General features: G+C 47.6%; 1 protein-coding gene across 1 annotated transcript; it reads right to left on the bottom strand.

The window, feature by feature from the left end:
• Positions 1-6,163: 6,163 nt before the first annotated feature.
• Positions 6,164-11,526, bottom strand: KLF4 (KLF transcription factor 4). Its single transcript, XM_084898673.1, has 5 exons — positions 10,872-11,526; positions 10,615-10,735; positions 8,894-9,911; positions 8,599-8,763; positions 6,164-7,255 (listed from the first exon to the last, which is right to left on the bottom strand). The coding sequence occupies exons 1-5, from the start codon at positions 10,874-10,876 to the stop codon at positions 7,080-7,082; spliced, it is 1,485 nt and encodes a 494-aa protein (XP_084754799.1). The 5' UTR covers positions 10,877-11,526; the 3' UTR covers positions 6,164-7,079.
• Between the last annotated feature and the right edge of the window lie 14,197 nt (positions 11,527-25,723).

Genomic DNA, 25,723 nt, shown 5'->3' with positions numbered 1-25,723 from the left:
CCCTGCCCTCCTTCCCTTACCCCTCCCCCCAGTTCAATTTTTTTTTTTTTTTTTTTTTTGAGGAGCCAGATCCGTAAAATCTTGTAATATCTAAGGCTAAGGATTTAAAAGAGATTTAGATCAAGGGGAATGGAAGGGGCTTTTTAAGAGCCAGATTTTGAAGGCTATATAGAAGCTTGTCAGGAGAATATGGATCTTTCCAGAAGCAGCAGAGACCAACACCTGCAAGCAAAAACTCAAAGGCTGAAACAGGCAAGGTGTGTAAGGGAGTCAAGAGAACTTCAGCGCTGAAACCGGTTTGGCTCAATGGATAGAGCATCGGCCTGTGGACTGAAGGATCCCGGGTTTGATTCGGGTCAAGGGCATGTACCTTGGTTGCAAGCACATCCCCAGTAAGGTGTGTGCAAGAGGCAGCTGATGGATGATTCTCTCTCATTGATGTTTCTAGCTCTCTATCTCTCTCTCTTCCTCCCTATCAATATATATATATATATAATCTCCTTTAGCACAGCCCATCCATTTAAGGAATGGTTGGATATTTAAGCAGAAGATACAGGGCAAATATCTGGAGGCCACAACTGGAGGAGGTTAAATCCATTCATTCACTGTGCGCTGGGGACGATGGGGAAGTAGGGGCGGGGCTTGACCTGATCTGTTTGATTGACCTGGAGAACTGTGTGCTCAGCCAGAAGCAGGACAGAAACAGGAGCTTTTTCTTCCCCATCAAACTGAAAGTGTAGACCAGTGCATGACACAGCGACCAGCTCAAGAAGTCGCTGAATGAAACCTGGGATTCCGGGTCAGTCTGCCTTGACAAGGGACAGAGCACTCTCAGTGGGAAACAGAAAGTCTGGGTCTTAAACAGGTTTCCTGAAAAAACCTGGATATTAGCAAATCCTTTTGCATTGGGGTGTGTTCGTTTAGCCTGTAGGCCTACCTACCCAGCACACTGAAGACAACAGTGTTAGAAGAGCCCTGGCCAGTTGGTTGCGCATGGTCCCATGCACTGAGAGGTCACCAGTTTGATTGCACATCAAATATATATATAAATGTGTGTGTGTGTGTGTGTTTTAATATATATATATATGTTTTTTGATATATATATGTATTTTGATTTCAGAGAGGGAGAAGGAGAGATAGAAATATCAATGATGAGAATTTTCTATCTGCTGCCTCCTCCATGCCCTACTGGGGATCGAGCCCACAACCCAGGTATGTGCCATTGACCAGAATTGAATCCAGGACCCTTCAGTCCGCAGGCTGATGCTCTATCCACTGAGCTAAACCGGCTAGGGCCACTCGAACCTTTTGTTGTGAGGATTCATTGAGGTGATGGAGATAGTAGGTGCTTCACAGACCTCACAGAGTTGAGTACAAGTAAGTGACTCGGTTCTGACCAGGGATGTCCATTTGTCATGTCTGAGAGGCTCTGCTTTGTGGTTTGCAGTGATTCACGTATCTCCTTGGCTTTCAGTGTGTCTAGGTCTCCTGCAATTTTTCTGTGAAGTTATTTACCCACTTTAACTTTTAAGCGAGCATGTGAATATGGCATCTGAATACATTGGCTTGGTGTCATGGCGATCTGGCAGCCATTCAGTAATAGGTTGATTCAGTGCCAATTATTGTACTATAGGGTCAAATATCATCGGTAAGATACATAGTATAACCCCACTCAACCTCCTAGCCCCAGATGCCCTGGACTGGACAGATTTGATGGTTTGTCCTAATTGATTTTAGATTGTCAAACCTCTACCTGAGGCGCTCTCTCTCTCTCTCTCTCTCTCAATAAATAGCTACTTCTCTGGTCTCTTACTCAGATTAGATGATAACATGCAACATAGACATGAAGAGACACATAAAATGATGGCATCTGGTTCTCACAGTCTTGGGTATCATAATCATTGTGTCGCATTAGTGAAAAATGTTCGGTTCAGTGAATGTGGATGCTTTCAAACTAACAGATCCTGGGTCCTGGAATGTGCATTTACTTTTTGTAGTTGTTGTTAAGTTAGATTTCTATTTATTTCCCTCTTTCCCTTTAAGAGCAAGTGGAGAAAGACACTTGGGAGGGCTGGTTGTAACATGCTGACTCATCCGGGATACCAGAAGACCGAAGCGACTTGAAAAAGTGATTATATCTGTGACATCATGGAAAACAATAAAAAAAGATAAACTCTCAACATGCGTGAGACCAGAGAAGCAGCTGGGTTGATGCTACTACCCCACAGGCCCTCCTATCTCTGTTTTTAGATTTTATGTATTATTTTACCATCTTATTTATTATGGATTTTATTTGTGTAGTTATTTTTATTTCTGGCTATGGCAGCCCTGATATCAGCCTGAAAGAAAGATTTCTGGGTTTACGCTATTTTAGCAGTTGGTTTTCCCTGTGTTTTGACTGGGACCAGGGCATTGAAGCTCTAGGCACTTCAAAAGGATTCAAGGATTTACACTTCTCTCCTACTCAAGGCAAAAGCTTCCAAAATGTGTTTGCTTTCAACTTTCATTTTGGTTTCACGTAATGTGAAGAAGGGAAAAGGGTCCTACCCACTGTAACAGCAGGTCCTTGGCGTGTCCACAGGTAGATCTGTTTTCCACAGCATTCAGTATGTAGAGTGCTTGGTGGTTTTACATGAAATATTATTGAACGACTTTGCACGTGAACAAGGAGTATTTCATAAACTTTAGGAAGTGGACATAGATTGAGTTAGACTAGAAAAGCATGTCACTCTGCAAGAGCCTCTAAAAGGTGTTAAAAATCATGAGGAAATAAAAATAACTACATAAAGTAAAATACATAATAAATAAGATGGTAAAAATATTACATAAAATTTAAAAACAGGTTTGTGTAGGACTGGATGACTATGGGTATATGAGAGAGAGAGAAGGGGGAAGGAGTAGGAAGAGAGAGAATAGAGACTGTAAATTCACTTGTGGATGTGCAGTGTTGTGCTGAGATGAAGCGTCAGAAGCCAGACATATGACAGAACAGGTGGCTGACATGGCTGCTAAATGAAGATCCTCCCATATCTCCAAGCACAACAGGTAACATCACTGCCTGTTTTAATATTGTCTCTGGGGACTTGCTTTCATAGCATAAGGACTCCCTCACCATGGCTTTCTAATATGTAAAGACATTCTATGTAAAAATTGTCAATCTCCACATGTAAAATAACATTGCATGTTTCTGAAAATTGGAACAATTTTTCTTTTTATGACATTTCTTGGGGTGACAATGGTTATTTAATATACAGATCTTGTAATGTGGGACAGTTTTTGAAAGGAATGATTCCCCGACGTGAGATGGTGACAGTCCCTGTGTTACCCAACCATAACAGGGATGTAAGAGTCAAGCATTTTTTTAGGTAGAAAAAAATATTTTGCTGGAAAAGAGAAAGACTGAAAATGTGTTGGTGCGTAGGAAACATTATTTTCTTTGTGTGCACAAGGTAAAATGGAGGACATATGAAATTAAAGCGTATAAGGAAAATGTGATAAGTGGCCATCGAAAATATTAGATACTCTTTAGTATACAGTATGAGCGGCTCTGTAATGCAGTAACGACAGTATACCCAGGAGCTCAGGACTGACAAGACACTAAATAGTTGTAGCTATCTGTGCATGTCAAATAGTTTTGCCATATGACATTTTTGAAAAATCTTCCTCACTTATTTAAAAATTAAAAAAATATTGATTTAGAGAAGGAGGCAGGGGGAGAGAGAGAAAGAGAGAGAGAGAGAGAGAGAGAGAGAGAGAGAGAGAGAGAGACATTGGTTTGTAGTTCCATTTATTTGTGCATTCATTAGTTGATTCTTGTATGTGTCTTGACCTGGAATCAAAATGGCAACCTTGGTTTATCGGGATGATGCTCTAACCAACTGAGCTACCTGGCTGCGGCTCTTCTTCCTTCATTTTAAATATTTAAGCTCTTTTTCAGGTTAGATAAAGTCAATGCAAGTGCTATCTCCCTAAGATATCAGAAAAATTTGAGTATATTTAAAATGTCTTGATATTTTCTTATGCTCATGAATTTTATTGAACTATCAATATAAGATTACAAGAAATATAATTATAATGATAAAACCAGTAGAATTACAATTGACAACATTAATTTGACAGGTGATAATGTTTGGCTGACATTAAATTGATGCTAGCAAAATCACTAATAAAGCATCAATTCCATTTAGATCTAATAAATGAAACCAAACCAAATGAAGGCACCGAAATTATGGCATCTTTGACGTAAGGTGGGAAATCTCATGATCTGCGTCATGCTTCTATTTGATATTTTATGAATGTCTCTTCTACTTGAGATAAGAGGCACTTAGCAAATAGGAAGATGCTAACAACCACCCAATAAACACTTTTCAGCCATCCACCGTGTGTGGAGGCTTTGTTTAAGAGAAAGGCCGATTTCAAGTGCAATGATCACAATGTGATACGAAGAAAAGCGTGCTCGAAGGCAGGCTTCTTGTTGAAATAGCTTGAATTGCTTTTAAAATTAAAGCCTGAATCCTTGGACCTGCATTCTTTTAAAAAAAAGTTTCTCCATTTAAAATAGATACTTATTTTAGGATATTTGAAAACTACAGAAAGTTTAAACTGAGAAAACTAGTATCTATCTATGTATCTATTTATATTTTTAAATTTAATCCTCACCCAAGGATATGTTTACTGGTTTTAGAGAGGAAGAGAGATAGGAATTGGCCACCTCTTGTATGACCCACATGGTGAGCCCTGGACCAGTATCAAACCTGAGACCCCTTCAGTATGGAGGCTGACACTCCAGCCACTGAGTCAAACCAGCTAGGGCAACTCTTTTCTATTGTATTATTTCTCTCTCTCCTTCAAGGCACATGCATTTAAACTTATCCAATTGGAATCATACTGTTTATAGTCTTATATCCTGCTTTTTCCACTTAACATACCATGAGCATTTTTCCATGTCATTAAGTATGCCTTGAATATGTTCTTGGCCACATAAAATTCCATCCTGTTGGTGCACCTGTTTTCTTTTAAGCTAAGACACATGCCATGTTCCTCTGTTATGCCGGACTCTTAAAAAGCCAAGGGAAATACTTTGTGTTTGTCCACCACGAGTCTCTTATGAATTGCTATTTTTGATTCCCTTTATAAAATGCACCCACAGTGCACACACTGGATATCGTGGGTGGTGAATAAGCCGTCGAAAGAAAATGCCAGTCAGCTTCCATCCACTTGATGTGAATCAGTCACCCACATCACCCTTACAAATATATAGTGTCACCACAGGTCACCAATGCTTTTTCCTTTTTCGGTGACCGCCACAAACGAACTTTAAACTCATAGGGACCTACCTCCAAACAGTCTCAGAGCAGTTTTAAAGCTTTAATCACTCCAGAAATAAGCTTTTACAAAAGCACTTCTTAAAAATTTACTTTTACTTTACATTTAGTTTTGTGACTTTGAAAAATTTGTGAATTCTCTGGTTTCGGTCTGTTCAAATAAAAGGGCTAGCTATCTTCAGAGGACTGATGCTGTTTTAAAACAATCCGCTGCAAACGTTGATGCCGGCTTCTTTAGGGTTATAGCTAGAAGTACTATCTGTGACACACACTAAGCATCCATGAGGCATTCAATCCTCAGGAGGGCACTGTGGAACTATGTTCTTAGGGTTCTCTGCTGGGGGAAGTTTCTTTTGTTACAAATTGTTCTGACTGCAAGGCCAGGCCTCTAGGAGACAGATTTTTATATTCTCATTTCATTTTAAAGAAAAACCATAAGGATCTCCTAAAATGTGAACCTGGAATGTGTGTTTATATTGTGGATACTTTCATATTAAACCGAGTAAATTGAAGAATGATTGATTGGGCTCTTTTTCCCGGGAAATTCACACTCAGGTAAGGGAACTGCTTCCACGTACTTTTACGTACATTGGGAAAAGCAACCTGAAATGGGTCAATTTAGTTCTGGGAGCTCCATTAAGCTCAGCACTTTCAGCCCTACCCCATGGATTGCATTGATTGACAAGCAAAGTCGTCTTTTAAAGTCTTCTTTTAAATCGGTTGCTGAGATAAAATTTGGCTTTTTAGTGTGCTTTTTCTCATGTCCTACCCAACCGTGTTTAAATCGACATTTCTGTTACCTCCCTTTTCAGGGAGGAAAACAAAACAAAAAGCAAGTGTTCAGATAAAATATTATAGGTTTATTTAAAACTTAATTCTCACCTTGAGTATGCAAAATACAAACTCCACAAAATGTTCATTTTTACTTTGTAGTTTACAAATATACAAAATAGAAGTTTGCTTAAATTTATATTACATATTTATTAAGGCAAGGAACTATATAGAAAAACACATTTGTTCTGCTTAAGGCATACTTGGGAATAAACCATTGTACAAATTATTGCACATCTGAAACCACAGTGCATAACAGACTGTCTGCATAAAAATGTTAAAAGTAAACCAGGTGTATTTACCTGACTTAGGTCATACATATAGATCGGAAGACAAAAATAGATTTTCCTTGTCAGAGTATGCAGCAGTTTGAGAACTTTGGCTTCCTCATTTGGTACCTTTAGAACCAAGACTCACCAAGCACCATCGTTTAGGCTATTTAAACACATTTTCTGTACCTGAATTTCTTCCTCTTCTTGTAATATCATAATAATGGCTTTTTTAGAAGGCAAAGAGAATACAAGGTGATCTTTATATGTATATTGCATCGGAACACAATTCAAGGGAATACTGGTCTTCCCTCCCCCACCCCCCCTCCCAACTCACGGATCTAATTTATACCCTGATATCCACAGCTTCCAGTCACCCCCTTGGCGTTTTGTAAGTCCAAGAATATTCAAGTCGGGTTTAGAATTGGAATGATAGAAGATCCAGTCACAGACCCCATCTGTTCATTGATTTGTCTTTGGGCTTCCTCCCCGTCTCTCCTGATTATCCATTCACAAGTTGACTTGCTGGGAACTTGACCATGATTGTAGTGCTTTCCAGCTGGGCTCCTCCCCTCAATTGGGAAGACCGCGTAAAGGGAAAAAAAAATACTGAATTCTCTTTTGGCAGTATGGGTCCCGTCCACTGTTTGGGGATTTAAAAGTGCCTCTTCATGTGTAAGGCGAGGTGGTCCGACCTAGAGAATGCCCGGTCGCACTTCTGGCACTGGAAGGGGCGGTGCCCAGTGTGTTTTCGGTAGTGCCTGGTCAGTTCATCTGAGCGGGCAAACTTCCACCCACAGCCTTCCCAGTCACAGTGGTAAGGTTTCTCACCTGTAACAGGAAATAAATAAAAGCCGTTAAAGCCATTGCTAAAGGATGAAAAACAGGCAGATGATGGGCACACCTGAAACCTATGCCATTGTATTAACCAATGTCACACCGATAAATTTAATTTTAAAAATGAGATTTCTAAAAACAAACAAACAAGAACAACAAAAACGACAGGGTTGAAGAAACATATACCATGCTAACACTAGTTAAAAGAAAGCTGGAGTAGCTATAGTAATTTCAGAGAAAGCAGACTTCAGAACAAGGGTAATTATCAGGGATAAAGAGGGGTGTTGTATAATGATAAGGGGGTCAATTATCCAAGAAGACATAGCAATCCAGGATAAGTCCACTGAAACAGAAAGCAGATCGAATTTGATCTCAGTAATAAAAACAGAGATGCAATAAAAACAATGACGACCAAGAATTGGCCATTTGAAAAATTGGAGCCCAAATATTAAAACCAACGCCCCATGTACCCCACTATGACAGGACCCAGGAATGTCTTTATACCACTGAACACCATATTAATGTTCAGATTATAAGAATGCGTTATGTATATTCTTTTTGCTTTTTTTTTTTTTTTTTTTTTTTTTTTTTTTTTAAATTTAAGGAGGCATTAGCTAGATAGTTGAGCAGTGAAAACACACAAATCCACCTAAACCTACACTTCTAGAGGGCTACCATTTTCATTCTTTTCCAGTCAAGATATCACAGTGGTAGAAATGAATCTGAAAGTTATGTCTGCTAGTGTGTCTCTCCTCGCCCAAGCCAAGTTATAATAGCCTCATCCCACTACATTGTTCTGAAAAGCCACAGGAGGCTACTTTTTCTGTACCCTCATTTCTGTTATTTTCCTGAATAAGTACAACTCCATGACCTTGTGTACCTACGTGACGCTGACCTGGAAGTTCCTCCTAAACCAGGGTGCTAGCCATCGGAACCATTACGATCGTGAAATGTAAATAAAACCCCATTATTAAGACTAGAACTAAAAATAGGGTGAATCTAAAAAGGGAACAGCTAATAAGAATTGTCTAGAAAGTAAAAAAAAGAAAAAAAAAGGATTAAAAGAAATCCCATCCACTGCAAAGTATAATTTCTTGATTACAAGGGCAATATTTTGCGAGGAGAAGCCCATGCTCAGCCTGGAATCTCCCCGCCTTCCAAAGGCCTGACAAAACCGCACATTCAAGCACTGATACCATCCATCAAGCAAAAGGCTCCTGGGCAAAAAAGCAGGCGCCCGCCCGGGTTTGCTGCTCTCCCGGGATCCAGGAAATGGAGGCGATAGACTGTAAACCGCCCCCCCCCTCACTCCTTCCCACCACGTCTGCCCCCCCTACCTGTGTGGGTTCGCAGGTGTGCTTTGAGATGAGAACTCTTCGTGTAGGTTTTGCCGCAATCCGCATAATCACAAGTGTGAGTGGCGGTCCTTTTCCGGGGCCATGACCTTCTCCCCCTCTTAGGTTTGGGCTCCTCTGGCATGCAGGACCCGGGTGGCATGAGATCTAGGGGTAAAGAAGGGAGGGGGGGAGGGGATGGTCAGCCTCATCCCGTGGGCCCTGGCACACGCATTGCTCCCCCACAGCCCCAACAAGAACCCCCCCCCCCCCCCCCCCGCCCCGCCCAAGAACTGACCTGGGTAATGATGGATTGGGACCTGCGGCTGCATCTGGTCCGGCAGGAAGGGTGGGTAGTTGGGCCCCGGGTGGGGGTGGAAGCCCGGGGGCAGCGGCAGGGCAGGATGGCAGTCCCTGCTGCCCAGCAGTTCCTCGGCCCCCAGGGTCGGGGTAGTCCTGTTGGGGAGCTGGCGCCCCAGGGGGAAGTCGTGGTGCCCCGTGGGCGGCCGGTGGCCGTTGCTGAGCGGAGGTCCCGTGCCCAAGTGGCCGACCGTGCACGAGGAGACGGCCTCCTGCTTAATCTTGGGGCACATGCGCGGCGGCCCGCCGCTGTAGGGCGCCGCCACCACCACCGGGTGGCTGCCGTTCGGGCTGCCTTTGCCCACGCTGATGACCCCGGACGGGCTGCCGTACTCGCTGCCGGGGGCGCTCAGGGCCGCCTTCAGCACGAACTTGCCCATCAGCCCGCCCCCTGGCGGCGGCGGAGGCGGCTGCTGCGGCGGGATGTACACCGGGTCCAACTCGGGCCGCAGGAGCTCGGCCACGAAGCCGCCCGAGGGGCTCACGTCGTTGATGTCCGCCAGGTTGAAAGGAGCCGTGGGAGGAGGAGGGGGCGCGGACTCGCGGCCGTAGAGGAGGCCGCCGCCGCCGGGGCCGCCGCCGGGCGCCACGCCCGGGCCCCCCTCGGGCCGGATCGGGTAGCTGAAGCTGCAGGTGGAGGGCGCGCTGGCCGGGCCGCTGCTCGACGGGGAGGACGACGAGGAGGCCGAGGTGGACGAGGACACGGTGGCGGCCACGGACTCCTGATGGGACAGCGAGTTGGAGAGGATAAAGTCCAGGTCTAGGAGATCGTTGAACTCCTCCGTCTCTCTCCGGGGGGGAAGGAGCGCCGGGTTGCTGCCGCCGCCGCCGCAAGCCGAGCCCACTCCGCCGCTGTCCAGGTCGGTGGCCACGGTCGCCGCGGCGGCCAGGTCGTACTGGCGGCCGGGAAGCAGAGGAGGAAGCCGCTTCATGTGGGAGAGCTCCTCCCGCCAGCGCTGCGGGGACAGGGCGGGAGAGGGGCCGTCAGCGCCGGGCTCCAGCGGCCGCCACCCGACCTGCGGGCAGCCCCGGCGGCGCGCCTAGGGCGCCCGGGCACGGGGAGCCAGCAGCCACCAGGCAGGCAGCGCCCGGGAGGAGCTCCCGCGCCGGGGCTGCCATCTCCACCCGCACCCGGGTCCGAGGAGAGGCGCGGGGCGTCCATACGGAGGGGATGAGAGGTGGTGTCTGCCCTATGGCGTGTGAGCCAGCGCCTGGGCTCGCCAGCCCGAGTCCCTCCCCCGCCAGATCCCCGGGACGCTCCCGCCGCCCCAGAAATTGGGACAGCCAGGCTCTCCCGGTGTGTCCTGGCCACGGGGCCGCCTACGCGCCCAGCAGCTCCCGGGCCCGGTCTGCGTCTGCGGACACAGCCACCTCCTCCCGCCCGGTGGCCCGCGCGCCTGCCCTGCCGCCTGCACCCCGGGGTGCGCCTCCCGCGGCCCCGCCGCGTCCAGACCACACGCGCGTCCGGCCGAGCCGAGGGCTCGGGCGCCGTCCCGGGAAGGAGGCTGCGGGAGCCCGGGCAGGGTTCCCGCCGCCCCGGACCCCGGGGTGGTTGGTCCTCGGTGACCCAGGGCTCCGCCCGTCCCCACCCTACTCACAGACCCCCCCCCCCCCCACCTCCAGCCCTGGCTTACCCCCATGGTCAAGGGCAACACTCACGTTATTCGGGGCACCTGCCGGACGCAGTGTCTTCTCCCTTCCCGCCGGGCCGGCCGCGAACGTGGAGAAGGACGGGAGCAGCGCGTCGCTGACAGCCATGTCAGACTCGCCAGGTGGCTGCCTGTGGGCCGGGCGGGGCGCGCACAGAGGCAGCAAAAAGTCAGGGCCCCCACTCTTTTCGATCGTCACTCCGGCGTGTCCCCCCCGCCCCCCCGACCACGCACCCCAACATCCCTTCGCCCTGCGCTGCACCTTACCTCATTAATGTGGGGGGGTGCCCAGAAGGTCCTCGGGTGGCCGAAGCAATGGGGGATACCCGAACCCCAAAGTCAACGAAGAGGGAGGGGAAAAAAGACTTAGAAACGAAGTCAACACCAGAACCCCAAATTGGCCCGAGATCCTTCTTCTTCTTTGGATGAAATTGAAACGGTATTTGCCTGTTTTTTGTTTTTTTTTTTTGAAAGTTCCTTTGTATACAAAAGTTCTCAAAAAGTCGTCAACTCTTATTTAAAAAAAAATGGGAAAAATCAGCAAGGCGAGTCAAGTCGGTCCGGTGGCCGGGCTGCTGTCTTCGGCTCAGCAGAGTCCCCCGCCGCTGTCGCTGTGGCCGCCGCCGGGAGCGCTGGGGCTGGGGCCGGGGCGGCGGGCGGGCGGCGCCGCCAGGTGAGCCTGGCCGCGGCGGCGCGGGGCTGCGGACTGGGCGGCGGCGCGGGGCGCGGAGTCCGGGGGGCTGCGCGAGGCGCGCGCGGCCATGGGCGCTGGCCGCCGGCGGCTGGGTGGGTGGGGGGCCGGAGGGGCGGGGAGGGGCACTTGGCGGCTCCCGGGGCCGCCGCCGCCGCCCGCCACCGCCTCTGCTCCCCGCGGCGCGCCCGCAGCGGCGCTCGTCCGGTCGGTCGGGCAGGAGAACTGCCGGCGGCCGCGGCGCACTCCTTACTTATAACTTTGGGCTCTCCCGCCCTTCCCCCCGCCTCCTACTGGCGGCGAGCGGCAGCGCGCCGGCAGGCCCCGCCCCTCCCATTCTCTCCCCGCCCTCCGGCGGCCCCCCGCGCGTTGCCATGGCAGCTAGATAAACAAACTCGGCGCACGTGGGGGCGGGGGAAGGGAGGGAGGGGCGCGGGCGGGGCTCGGCCGGGCCGTGACGCCAGCCCGGCAGCTGGCGGGCGGGAGCCACGCTGACGCCGGCGGCGGAGGGCCTGGCGTGGGGCTCTGCCGGGTGCCGGGCGCCGGTCCGGCCTCCGGTCTGGTCGCCGCGAGGCCAGGGGCAGTCCCTGGGTTCGAATCCTGCGGCTGAGAAGGCCGGTGGGGGTGGGGTGGGGTCGAGGGGGTGGGTTACGCGCTGGCCGCTGTCTGCGCCCTGAAAGCGCGATTATCCGCGTGACTCATCCATCCAGCGTTCCGTCCCTCCAGGACGCACGCGGGAGCCGGGCTCCCCCCGGCCCCGAGCGCGGGTGCGGGAGGGAGCTTGGCCTGGCCTCGCACGGCTCTTCGTGGGCTCTCCTGCCGGGTGGGGGAGGGGGGGCTGGGGGGTGTCGGGAGGAGGCGGGTGCTGCCCAGCACCTTGCAAGGAAGACTGGGGGCCTGAGAGAACCGGGGTGGTGGGGGTGGTTATAGTGGTGATGGTGGTGGAGGGGGGTGTCCCTCTCCTGGGAAGGGCGTGAAGAGCCCGGAACCGGGTAAGGAGTACAGGTTCTGACATTTGAAGGAGCGAGGAAGGCTCACGATTTGCCAGGGAATCTGAGCACTGGACAAGCCACGCACTCTCCTTCCCACTTGATGGGTGAGAACCCTGAGTCACAAAGAGGTGAAGTGGCGAGAGGAAGGTCAAACGGCGACTCGCTCCCCGGGCTCCGGCTCGGAGCGGTACGCGGTGCGCCTACCTCTCCGCGGGGGAGCTGGCCAGGAAGTGGGGCGCTGCGGGGCGGGGGGTGGGGGGACCCCAGTCTCCAAAAGGGCGCACCGCGCTGGCGGCTGCCGCCTCTCCACCGGGAAGAGAAGAGGAAACGGCGATCGTCAGTTCAGTCTTACAGCTCTGCCTCCCCACCCCGAGTCCCCCCTTGGTTTGCGATCAGTAGTTTTCCAGCCGGGAAATGTTTTTGCCTTCATCTGGTCGGCAAAGAGTGCTTTTTTTTTTTTTAATTAAAATAAACGTGAGTGTGGTGTTGGATATCGCTTGCTGAACGTCCGCCTGCGAGGTGTTTAGCTTGGATTCAGGCGCGCTGCCTAGGGCTCCGCCCGACACCCTCGCTGGGAATCGCTGCCGCTCAGGCCGCCCGGTGTGGGCCGGGGAGACAAGAGCGAAGAGAGGGGGGGGGGGGGCTTGGAAAAGCATCGGAGCCCCGTCCCTGGGCAGGGTGTGCACTCACCTCCACCGAGCTCTAGCTGCCTACCGCTTTAAGCCGTTGTCACCTGTCTGAGTCCCGAGATGATGGTCCCTATGAGGTGTCCTCTGAGTATGTGTTATCCCTGGTTTTTCCACTCCTTACCGACCTCAGGGGCATTCTTGGGATGCGTCCCTCCCCAAATTCTCTGGTCCTAAGTCCAGAGAATCGGACTCCCTGGAAGATGCCTTCCGTCTTCTGACTGGGCTTTGGCTAAGGGCCCTGAAGGTGGCGAAAGGGGCGGGCGGCCTTACTTTGACAGGAAAATCCTGCCCCTCCCTCCCATGGCCTAGTGGGGTTCAACCCCACCCCACAGGAGCAGGCCAGTTACTTTAACTCTGAAGATACTGCCCCTTTCAAAAGGAGGACTCAAGAAAGGAAACACCTGTTACCCCCCACTCCCCATCTCTGTGAAGACAAAACAGTACTTGGGATGCTAGGACTTCAGGGTTATGTGGAAAAATTATCCACTTTTTCATGAAGGCCAAGGTTCCTAAACCCCAATGAACTTGGATGAGCCCTTGATGGGCAGCCATCACCCTCAGGATGTAGACATGTAAGTCAGGACTGGAAGTTTCCAACTTAGGTAGCCAGTTCCTACGGTTTTTCTCTGCTTTGTTTTCATTTTTCCAAGTAAGGTAATGGTAGCTCTTGCCCTTTAACAAAACCACCACAATGAAAAAAAAAACAAACAAAAAAAAAAACAAAACCAACACATACAAACACACACCATATTACCCAGATGAATTGGAAAGCCACTATTATTATGTCATATAATCAAGACAAGATTCTGTAACTCAACTTAAAAAGACAAACGTGAATTTCCCAATCGTTTTTTGGAGGAAGAAAGCCAGTCCTCCTTTGGTGAGCCTTCTGATTGCATCATAAAGGGAAATCTCTCTGTTCACCTCAGATTTCTAAAAGAGGTAAGGAACTTCGCGTCCACAAATCATCTCCTTTCAAGGCAAGTGCCTGGTGTGACAACAGGGTTATGACCCTCCCTCTCTCCAGAACAGGTAGGTCCAGAAGAGTTAAGTTCCTGCCCTGTATAATTTATAAACATGAGGATGAGTAAACCTTTGATGACTAAATTGTACTTCTAAAATAATAATAATAGAAGACACCCTTTCAAGAAGAATTAAATACTTACTGGTGACTTTATTTCAGCAAACCGACATGACAAGTTTTGTGGTATGGAAGTTAATTATTAACGTCCTTGGAATTATAGATTTTTTTTTTTTTTCCAGTACAAACGGCATTCGTAGGCAGGAGGTGTGATGGAGACCCAATAGTGCTGGGGGATTAATATGGAGCCGTGCAGGGGTGTAATAGATGGAGGAAGCTGCATCAAGGTCTCTGTGAGGGCTGCACCAGAACTGGGCCCTGGATCTGGGCAGCTGTCTCCACAGGACATAGAAGGAGCTGCTTTTATTTTATTTTGTTTTGTTTTATTTTATTGAGGAGTAGGGGGGGGGAGAAGCTTTTATTGAGGAGAGAATAAGAGATAACTTGAAGCATCCAAATTGTTTTTGAAGTGAAATACCTCCTGATGAATAACCGTGAGAGTGAGAGGGGTTCCCTCAGCCTCCACTCGCATCTCCTTGGAAACCTCAGCTCTCTGAAGGCCTGGTCTTGTGCAGAGGTTAAGAAAGTGGGCGGGAGCACCAGATTTCTTGGGTCTGTGTCCTGGCTCTGCTGCTTTCTAGCTGGGCCAGTTGCTTAACCTCTCTCCGCCTATCTGTTCTTCCATGAAATGGGGATGTGAACAGTACCTACGTCTTAAAGGGATGAGGAGGATAGGTGCGATCTTGAGAGCCTGGTATTTAGCACAGGACTTGACACTCAGCATGTGGTGGGGTGTTACTATCTCAGTGTTCCCTGGGGAACCTTAAGCTTCATGAGGACAGGAGTAGGTATCCCCAAGTCCTAATCCAGGGCCTGCCCAGCACATGGTCATGCTCTGTGTTTGTTGAATGAATGAAGAATGTGCTTTTCCTTTTTGAACAGTCTGTCAGCAGGAAGCCCGTCTTCCCTTTCGGTTCTCATCAATCCCCATTCTTGTCAGGAACCTCCTGTCACCCAGACTCTTCTCATAGTTTTCCCCACATTATTTCCTCATTCTTTCCCCGCTTCCCAAGCTACAAACCTAGGTTTCCCTTGATTCCTCCCTCATTTTTTTTTGAATTGGGCACTCAGGCATCCAGGAAGTTCAATAGTTTCCATTCCTAAGTCTCTGTCTGTCTCTCTCCTATTACCAGTTGGGCTGCCTTGTTTCAAGCTATCCTTATGGGTAGCTTTTAATTATTGCTGTAACTTTCAAACTGTTGCCTCTCCCTTTCACCTTCCCCATAGTCCCACTGGAATTTCCCCGCTAGATGCCATCCACTTGGCGCACCAGCTCCCTTCTGCTCACCTCCCTGCTGCCAGTTCCCCTCAGGCTGAGGGAGCAGGACCCCACTCCTGAGCCTGATGTACCAACCTCTTCCCAGGCTACAGGATCATCTCTGGGGACTGGCCCCACCCTCCCTTAAACGTTAACAGGATGTTCTCTCAAGTCTCTGAACACACACTGTGTATTTTCACTGGCTGTTTCTCCTGTCTGAAATGCCTCTTTTCCCCTCCGGGGCCCTCCCCATTCTCCAACCCCAGAGCCCCTCTGAATGGTCCCCTGGGCTGTTAGTTCCCATCCAGGTTCGTCCTGTTTCCTCTGAGCTCAACTAAAGCCTCGCGGTGACTCGGCCATGCCATTTGCCCAGTGGACTGCTATTATCTGATTACTTGTGTGTGTGGCTTGTGTTCCACTGTGGCCTCTTCGGGACCGGTGCCCAGTTAAGTATTCATTGTAGAATGAAGTGAGCAAAACTGCCTGGGTAAACGATTCACCCGGGAGCCCTGCTTGTCCATAACGTTTCTCTCTGGTTTCGAGTTTGGTACTATTTTCCCTTCCTTTCCTTTCTCCATCCGATCCTTTTCCTTCTTTGAAAAGCTCTATGGAGGCGACCAAAAATAAAGGCCTTCATAACTCTGGCCTCTCAGAACAGTTGGACAAAAGTGAGAGAACGGCCTGGCCAAGGCATTGTAATAAAACCAACTTGAAAACACAAACAAAAATAACCAAAAGGCAAACCAAAACCAAATGGAGAAAGAGTCCACTCTTTTCTGTAGCCAAATCCATTGCCTTTAAAACCCAAACATTGGGGATTGAAGTTTTTAGAGCAGAAAATGAGTCACAGACATTAAAAAGTTGATTCTCAGAAACGTAATTAAAATCTCTTTTCGTGAACCTTTAGGTTTGATCATTTAAGTTATGTTCTTAACTCCCCGTTTCCCCCCCCCCCCCCCCCCCCCCAATTTAGGCCCAATGCATTCTTGAAGCTATTTAAAAAATAAGTTCCAGACTTAATGGGATTATCTTAAAAACTTTTGAACTATTCTGACAGCAGTGTGTTAGATTCAACTTTCCAGTATCCTCAGCCTGTATATTAAGAAGATACAAGCAACAACAATATAACCCCCCCAAAACAAACAACAAAAACCCTCTTTTCAGGTTGTTTATTTTTAATGTAATATAGTACATAGTGATATGTTTTGAAAGCAAAATATGTAGTAGTAGTATTTCTCTTGAAAGAAATTAGGGTCTAGCATTTACCATTGTTTTAAAAACTCTCATTTTAATTACCAATTGCTTTTCTTTTTAAATTTTGATTGATTGATCTTTAGAGAGAGAATAAGGGGGAGGGAGAGAGAAAGAGAGAGAGAGAGATTGAGAGAGAGCGAGCAATTTGTTGTTCCACTTATTTATGCATTCATTGGTTGTTGCTACTATGTGACCTGACTGAGGATCTGACTGGGAACTTTGATATATCAGGATAATGCTCTAACCAACTGAGCTACCTGGCCAGGCCAAGCATTTAGCCTTTTATTTAATCTGATTGTTTTTTTCTTTTAGTATGGTTGTTTTTAAGGCCACAAGAAGAATACTCTGATACTCTATGCATTTGAAAATAAATAGAGCATTTAAAAGTAAATGACCTAGCAAAGAAGGCAAGTCAGTAGGAAAAACCTGTTGCTGGACTTTTCTCCTTGATTTCCTGGCCTAGTAAACTCTTTCCCAAAAAGGATTAGAATCAAAAGGAGAACCAAGACAGCATATTCTCAAAGATACTATTTTCTTAATTTAGCAGCCTTCGTCCCTCAGATTTGTAGATTAGTACAATGTGGCCCTTCTGGGAAAAACACTGTACCTTGGTTTCAGTCAGAATGGAGGTGAAATGATTGCACTATGGAAAGTGTAGGGATTTTGAGGTTTGAAAAGGAATGCTTCACACCCTGAGAAATGCAAACAAGAAACAAACAATCCTGTGTTTAATTTTCTTCTCAGTTTGTGGGCAGCACAAGAAGATAGGGTATTTTTGCCAATTTGACATTATGTACTCTGAGCTAGGGAAATGACTTAAAAAAAAATAACAATGCATTTGATTACCCTGCGGTTGCCTCTTCTTCACAAACATTGTGTTTGTTAATCATTTTAATGGACCGACTGGTGGGGAGAGTGCTGGGAGGGAGGGCCAGTGTTAATGTGGAAAAAAAAAAAAAAAAAGGCCAAAATAAGTTTCTGCGGCACCCACACATCTCCTATTGTGCTTGATGCTGTTTTCAAAGTGGATCATTCAAATCTAGAGGCAGCTGTATCAGGGGGTTAACAGAAATATCTTAGAAGAGGAAGCCCTGGAATAGTTACCTAATCTTAGCGGCATTCCCAGCATTGTAATAGGGATTCGAGAAGGTCATCTACTCGTCAGTACTCAGTCTGTGTTGTCTGTTACTGATGAGTTTTTCTGGTTGCTGCTTTCGCCCAGCAAAGCTCTCCGAGTGATGTATTTATGGGAAATACAGAACTGTTGAATTTCAGTGTTCTGTGTTTCATTCAACAAACTCGGGTTTCCATGGAAATAGAAACTCTTTTGGGTTTCTTTAAAGTCAAGACACTATCTTTAGGCTGAGTGTAGATTACAGTGTCACTATCTGAGTTGAATTGTTTGCACACTTTAGCTACAGCTCAGTGAAGGGAGGGTCTTGGCAGAATTCACTGGATTATGGGAGATGAAGGAATGGCTTGGATGAAAGTAGGCAGAGATAGAGATCAACCAAAGGACTTGTGTGCATGCATGCTAGCATAACCAATGGACACAGACATTGGGGTTGTGGGGTCTTGCTGACTGGTATGGGAGTGGGTCAGTGGGGGGTGGGGAGGGAAGGAGACATGTAATACTTTAAACAAAATAACAAAAAGTAGTGCAGAGACTCTGGGGGAGATGGCTGAGACAGCCACCCCTAAATTTGGATTCCAGGCCCTGTGCTACCTCTTACTCGCCAGATGACCTTGGGCAAGGTATGTCTTCTAGCTGCTCTCTACTTTCCCTGTCTGTAAATTGGGGCTAAGAATGTCCTCACCTTACAAAGCTGTTTTGAGGATTCAGTGAGATCTAGGATGTGAAAGCTGCCATCATTAGTTTCTCCCCTCCAGCAAGGAAACCTGACTTGGTTATCCCAGTTTGATAAATCTGAAAACCATTCTGCAGCACCACACCTTGGGAGCTGATTCAATTCTGGATCTGAAGACAAAAATGTTTTCTCACAGTGTTTTCTTTGCCCCTTCCCACCTGCAGATGCAACAACCAAGGACCAGGCTCAGTGAAAACCTCCCTGAGATACTTTTCAGTAGGGCGAGGCGTACATTTACGTGGGAATCACACTTCCCGGGTTCGTGCCAGGACTTGCCAAAGCCTTTTCTTTTTGGTTGTGTCAAGTCTAGAACAACGGCCAGTGACCTAATCCCTTCCTAAGCCAGTCAAGAGTTAGGTTGGATAGAAAGGCCATTTCAAAGTCAAGGTCACCATGGAAGAGTTAGATGCTGGTTGACTGTTGCGGCCATGTTCTAACCTCGTCTTTCCTGGGAGAGTACTGGAAGGACTTATTGTGTTCTCCCTTCAGGAAGCTGAGGAAGGATGGACATTCGGGTTAATAGTTAACATCATGACTGTCAGACGCTGAACCAAGCAGTGTACTAAGTACTTTATATGCACTAACTCCTTTCGCCTCTGAGGCTGGTGCTGCCAGGGGTGCACTAGAATGCGGGCTTCAAGGGGCAGAGACCCTGCCTGCTTTACTCTTATTCCAAAACATACTGTGGTTTGCCGGTACATAAGAGGTATGCAATAGATATTTGTTTAATAAGTGAACCTCACACACACACACACACACACACACACACACACACACACACACTCTGATGCACTGGGCTCCTGGCTCCTATGGCAGGGGATATACTCCCCTGTGCCCACGTGGCTTATGGACACTGGCCTACCTTTGGAACCCCAGCTGCACCTTTTCCAGGACTGGCTTCTCCCAATAAACTTCCACTAAAAAATAAAAATAAAATAAAATAAAGTAAGTGAACCTCATGCTACAGTTAACTACAGTGTAGAGTGGTTAAGTGGCAGGCCCAGGGTTGTGCAGCTCAGTAAGTGAGGCAGCCAGAGTTCCCAGGGAAGGCAGCATCACCATGTCCCATGCAGCTTTCAGCAGTCCTTGTTTGCCCCTGTCCTCAGCTGTGCAGGCTCCCCTGCTCCCAGAGTTCTTCCATCAACTTCTCCAGAGAGTAAACCTCTGGAGTGATTTTCTGCCCACGTTGAGGGGAAAAGCAGTCACCCAGCTGCACCAGGCTTCCCAGGAGTCTTAGCGCCTAAGTGGGTGGATGGATGGATGGATGGATGAATGGATGGGTGGATGGATTGATGGGTGGATGGATGGATAAATTTTTCAACTGCCGCTTATATAGATTTTCAATCGATAATCTTGTTTTCATTGCCATATGTACCTTGCTTTCTTAGTAACGTGTGTCTCCACTTCCTGAGACTTCCAAGGGTCTGGCACTTTAAAATCAGTCGCTTCATTTCTCACTTTCTCTGACCTGAGTTTATGGACAATTTGTCCATCTGATTTCCAGCTCCCACTCTGTCCTGGTCAGTTTTGCCTTTTCAGTTTTCTTACAATCCCTTGATTGGGGTTTTAAATGAGCACCAGAAAACACATTTGTGCCCTGGCTGGCTTTCCCTCCCTCCCTTTCTTTCTCTCCAAAATCAATTAAAAAAACACACACATTTGTTTAGTACACCATGCTTAAACAAAATCCTGTGATTCCTTTATTACGTTACTTTTTAAAGTTGTTTCAGTCGAAAATCAGTTTGGCTCAGTGGATGGAGCATTGGTTTGTGGACTGAAGGGTCCTGGGTTCAATTCCGGTCAAGGGCATGTGTCTTGGTTGCGGGCACATCCCCAGTGGGGGGTGTTCAGGAGGCAGCTGATTGATGTTTCTCTCTCATCGATGTTTCTAGCTTTCTATCCTCTCCCTTCCTCTCTGTAAAAAAATCAATAAAATATATTTTAAAAAAATAAAGTTGTTTTTGTTTTCAAAAATTAATGCTTGCTTATTTTCCACACTCTAGCAATCCAGGTACAAATTTTCATGGATATATGAAAATGTTGAAATTTGTTTTTAGCTGAAACCGGTTTGGCTCAGTGGATAGAGCATCAGCCTGCGGACTGAAAGGTCCCAGGTTTGATTCCGGTCAAGGGCATGTACCTTGGTTTCGGGCATATTCCCAGTAGGGGGTGTGCAAGAGGCAGCTGATTGATGTTTCTCTCATCAATGTTTCTATCTCTCTATCCCTCTCTCTTCCTCTCTGTAAAAATCAATAAAATATATTTTTTTAAAAAATTAGTTTTTAAAATACCAATTACCATTTCACAGTTTTGTAAAGTTTATTTTCAATATCAATGTACTGTAGACATCCATGTTAATACATAGATATTATATTTTTACTAGAGGCTCAGTGCACGAAATTCATGCACTCAGGGGGAGGGGGTTTTTCAGCCCAGCCTGTGGTATCTGGTTGTCTAGGAGCCCTCAGGGGAATGTCTGACTGATGCCCTGTGGGCCTAAGCCTGCGCTCACCAGCCTTGAGCCCTGCTCAGGGTTTCTGGCTGAGCACACTCACCATCAGGGGGCAGCTCCTGCATTGAATGTCTGCCTCCTGGTGGTCAGTGTGCATCATAGCGACTGGTCATTCCACAGTTCAGTTAATTTGCATATTAGTCTTTTATTATATAGGAATATATATATATATTTACTGATTTCAGAGAGGAAGAGAGAGAAAGAGATAGAAATCTCAATGATAAGAGAGAATCATTGATCGGCTGCCTCCTGCATAGCCCACACTGGGGGTTAAACCCACAACCCCTCTATGTGTCCTGACCGGGAATTGAACCGTGACTTCCTGGTTCATAGGGTGATGCTCAACCACTGAGCCATGCTGGCCGGGCTGGTAGGCCTTTTGAATAGTGGCATCTGCATACATCACCTTTGGGGCTAGGCAATTTTTGGACTTCCTCCTGACTCAATGTTGGACTGTAACTGGAGGCTTCCACTTTGCACAAATGGAAATGGAGGTCTCAGGAGTGGGGGTGACTTTCCCATACCACACATGGGCAGAGCTGGGGCTATGAAGTATGTGTCCTGGGCCCCAGCCACGTCCAAGCCTCCTTCCTGCATGGAACTGACACAGGAACCCCTCCAATCTGCCCTTCCCGACCCCTTTTCCCTCCTGAAGCCGGAGTCATGGACCTCAGGAGGGGAGGCAGACCAGCGTGTTCAAGACTCTCTAAGTTGACCTTCCTCCTCCTCTATGTTTTTTGCATATGTCATGCCTACAAGGATCCTGTGAGGTCCGTATTAGTAAGTCTATTATACAGAGGAGGAAGTAGAAGAACTGGGACTCAGCTCATCAAATTGGTGATCTGTGCTCTGTGCTGAGATATAGCACCAGGGACTCGAGGAGATCTGTTTTAGAATGAAGACTGTGGCTGTGTGTGAGTTGGATTCAAAGGAGGAAAGAGTGGTGTCAGCATAACACTCCTGCCATGTGTGGTGAAGGAAGATGTTTCCTGGGAAAACTGAAGATACTGACGCCACCTCCCCACTAACACGCACCAATTCAGGCGTCAGCGTGAAACCTAGCAGCACAAATAACGTCCCAGGGCTCCATCTAGCTGTTTCAGGATCTGTGCTGCTGGGGTCCAGCACATGCGGAACACAATGCTTGCTGGCCGAGCTGCGTTCTGGAATGACTGAGCTGTCCAGCACGGCCAGTGGGTAAATGTCAAGTAAACACCAAACTCAAGTGCAATCTAACTATTGTGCTGGGACTGTTTGCTTTAGATATAATAAGTGGGCAGGAAGGGAGAAGGAGCCCAAGGAGGAAAAATATATGTAACTTCAGAAGGCAAACCGTGAGCGTTGGGAGCCCTCCCTGGGCCAGCTGGAATGTCGCAGAGACCAACGTCAAATAAATAAAGAGCCTCCACTCCATGTTGCAAAAATAAGCATGTCCATTTGCTTGAAAAAAGTTTTTCAGATGAGGGAACATTTTCCAGTCAATCACCCTGCAGCAAAGTCATTCTGTTGAATTTGTGACTCACAGGCTCTCTGTGTCAATAGACAGGGAGCTGGCCCAGCGTTATGACTTCACTGGGAGATGAAGCAGAAGTTGGGATGAGGATGGGCTGGCGATGAAACAGGGCTCCGAGCTCTGACAAGAAATAGCAAAGGAAAGTCTGACCGCCCACTCGCAGGGTGGGTAATCACATTTGTTGGTCCCTTTTCTTGCTTGCTTGCTTGTCTCCTAGGAAAGGACCAACTTATACGTTGACTTACTTCATCCTTTCCTTGCATCAGCTTTGATGGAGGACCTGGCCATTGTGAGGGCTATGATGGATGGGACATCGCTATGCACATTGTCACCACATTCCGTCCTCATAGCTATTCTCTAAGGTGGTGGGTATTCATGGTACTCTATAGGTGAGAATATTGATGCCCACAGAGGTTAGGCATCTTTGTAAACTCTGGGCCAAGGATGATTATTATTTTTTAAATCCTCACCCAAGGGTATGTTTTTATTGATTTTCAGAGGGAAAAGTGGTGGGGAGAGAGGAAGGGAGAGAAATCAATGTGAGAGAGAAAGAAGCATCTATTGGTTGTGGTTGCCTCCCAGATGTGCCCCAACTGGGGAATGAACCCACAACCGAGATATGTGCCCTGGTTGGGTGGCATTATCCCATACACCAACAGGTTTCTGTATGATAGCTGAACAGCCTTTTGCTGTCCTACTATAAACCAGATGCAAGCCTTGGCACTGGGACCCCACAGATAAGTGAAAAGTGGTTCCTGTCCTGATCGGTTGGGCTCAGTGGTTAGAGCATCAGACCACAGACTGGAGGGTTGTGGGTTTGATTCCTGGTCAAGGGCACGTATCTCAGTTGCGGATTTGCACCCTGCCCCTGGTTGGGACGTGTGCAGGAGGCAACCAGTCTATCTGTCTCTTTCACATTGATGTCTCTTTCTCTCTCTCTTGCCTCCTCCTCCCTCCCTTTCACTCTCTCTAAAAATCAATGGAAAAAATGTCCTCAGGTGAGGATTAACAAGGAAAAGAAAAGTGTTCCCTGCCTTTGAGGCGCTCAGGGACCAGCCAGTGACTCTTATCTGGTGTATTTAACTGGCATGATCATTGTAGGTTGCCTGAAACCAGGAGATGTTTCAACAAAGAAGCAAGAGGCACACTGCTTATTTTCCAAGTTGGCACCATTTGCGAATGCCTCAGGAATGCATGAGGGATAGAAAACCACCGAGAGATAATAGACCATAGATGAGCTAAAACGTGATGCCAAAGAACTGATCTGAAAGCTAAGCTCGCTGCCAAGGGACTTGGTTTGGTATGCTGGTTGCGGAGGCTTGCTGTTTGGTCTTGTGTTGCCACAGAACAAGGATGGGCAGGGTGGCGAGCCCTTCCCCGCAGCTGGAAGGCCCGACCTGCAGACTGGGCACTCCTGGAACTCAACGGAGAGCTGGTCTTAATCATTGGCTTCGTCTGCTTGTCGGGCTCTTTAGCCCTAATGTGAAGGAGGGGGTGGAGCAAGTCCCTCGTGGCTCAGAAGTATCGGGATGCATCTGGATGGTTGGATCTGTTCTTGACTTTGTCCGCACAGCCTTAGCCTAGATAGTCTCAACCTAAGCAATGAAAAAAGCAGTGGACTTGCTAGCTCTCAAAGCTGAGCCGTTTCTTCTTCATTCTGCCTGCAACTCTGCTGCACATTGAGCTCATATGGTCCTTTTAGAAAATCTGTTGTCTGGCTAGACAAAAGCAGCTCTTAGAGTGGCTTTGCCTTTGTTTTAATGTTACACTGATTCTTTCTTCCTCTTTCTTCCTGTGGTCTGGTGTTCTCTCAGCTCTGAGCTGTCAGTGTATGTACTATTTGATATATTCTCTGGTCTCCTCAGTTCTCTTAAAGTTCTAGTCCCTAATGTTCTAGTCCTCTTGATGGCTGGGAAAATCCTTGAAAGGACTCTGTCAATACTCTTATTGTTGTTGTTAATCCTCACCTGGGGATATTTTCCCATTGAGTTTTAGAGAGAATGGAAGAGAGGAGGACACACACACACACACACACACACACACACACAGAAACATGGATGTGAGAGAGATACATCGATTGGTTGCCTCTGGCACAGGCCCTGACCAGGGCTGGAGATCAAATCTACAACCGAGGTATATGCCCTTGCCCGGAGTCAAACCCGGAACCCTTCAGTCCACAGGCTGACACTCTATCCATTGAACCAAACTTGCTAGAGAAATACTCTTTTGCTGGAGTATACTTAAAAAAAAATTATTTTGGCTTTGTGTTGTTTGAGCCCAGTGAGTGAGAATGCTTCTTTTACCATTTTGAATTTCTCCTCTTCTGGTTGGCAAGTGTCGTGTTCTGCTGTAATCTGCCTGGAAAACAAACAAGAGAGTTTACACTGGTCTCTGTGTCAACCATCTGCCCCCTCAATGATCTCTATAACAATGTAAGTGCCAGAAGACCAACTGTGTGTGTGTGTGCATGTGTGTGTGTGTGTGTGTGTGTGTGTGTGTGTGTGTGTGTTCATTCATTCATTTACATGGCTGATGTTTAGGGAGCGCCAGACCAGCTGTGTGTCTGTCTTGGTGCTAAGCATTGGGAACACCAGAGGTGAACAAAGATAGATGTGATCCTACCCACAGGGGGCTGACAGTCTATTGCCAGTAGAAATACATTGATTAAATAATTGTAAAAATAATCGCAGTCTAAGAAAGAGGATGCAAAGTCCAGGAAAGCTTATGCCAGGTGGAGCTGGCCTCGTTGGAGTATACCAGGAGTGTAGTGGGGAGAGAAAAGCCATGTTTTTTTTTTTTGTGTGTGTGTGTCCTCTAGTCCGCAGTGATTAAAACAAGTATTTATGCCCTTGGGTTAGCATGACCTCAATGGTATTTTAAAGTTATTTCACTTTTTTAAAGTTATTTAATGCCCTAGGCTAAAGGCTCAAGGCATAGAGATAAATAAGGTATTGCCTAGGAGACATAACCCTAAAAAATTCCAGTGTAAGGTGCCAAGCGTCATCATAGCAAGTGGGGTGCACAAGGAGCTCCGAAGGGAGAGGGTTAATTCTGCTTGAGGGAGGGCAGAGGAGGGGTACCCGGGCAGATCAAGATATGAAGTGAAAGAATGCAAGCTGTGGTAGTGGACTGGTGTGAAAGCCAGTGGGGCCAGAGTGGAATGTGTAGGTGTGATTGGTGAATCTTTGGAAAAGTCATTTA

The sequence above is a fragment of the Pipistrellus hanaki genome (genome assembly GCF_964339955.1).
Source record: "Pipistrellus hanaki genome assembly, chromosome: 11".
NCBI lineage: Eukaryota > Metazoa > Chordata > Mammalia > Chiroptera > Vespertilionidae > Pipistrellus > Pipistrellus hanaki.
This window is presented reverse-complemented; position numbering and strand designations above follow the sequence as displayed.

Coding starts and splice junctions, on each gene's coding strand:
- KLF4 (XM_084898673.1), bottom strand. Junction 9,912..10,614: donor CGGCAGGTGCCCCGAATAAC/GTGAGTGTTGCC, acceptor CTGTCCCCGCAG/CGCTGGCGGGAGGAGCTCTC. Junction 7,256..8,598: donor ACACCTGCGAACCCACACAG/GTAGGGGGGGCA, acceptor TTCCTGTTACAG/GTGAGAAACCTTACCACTGT.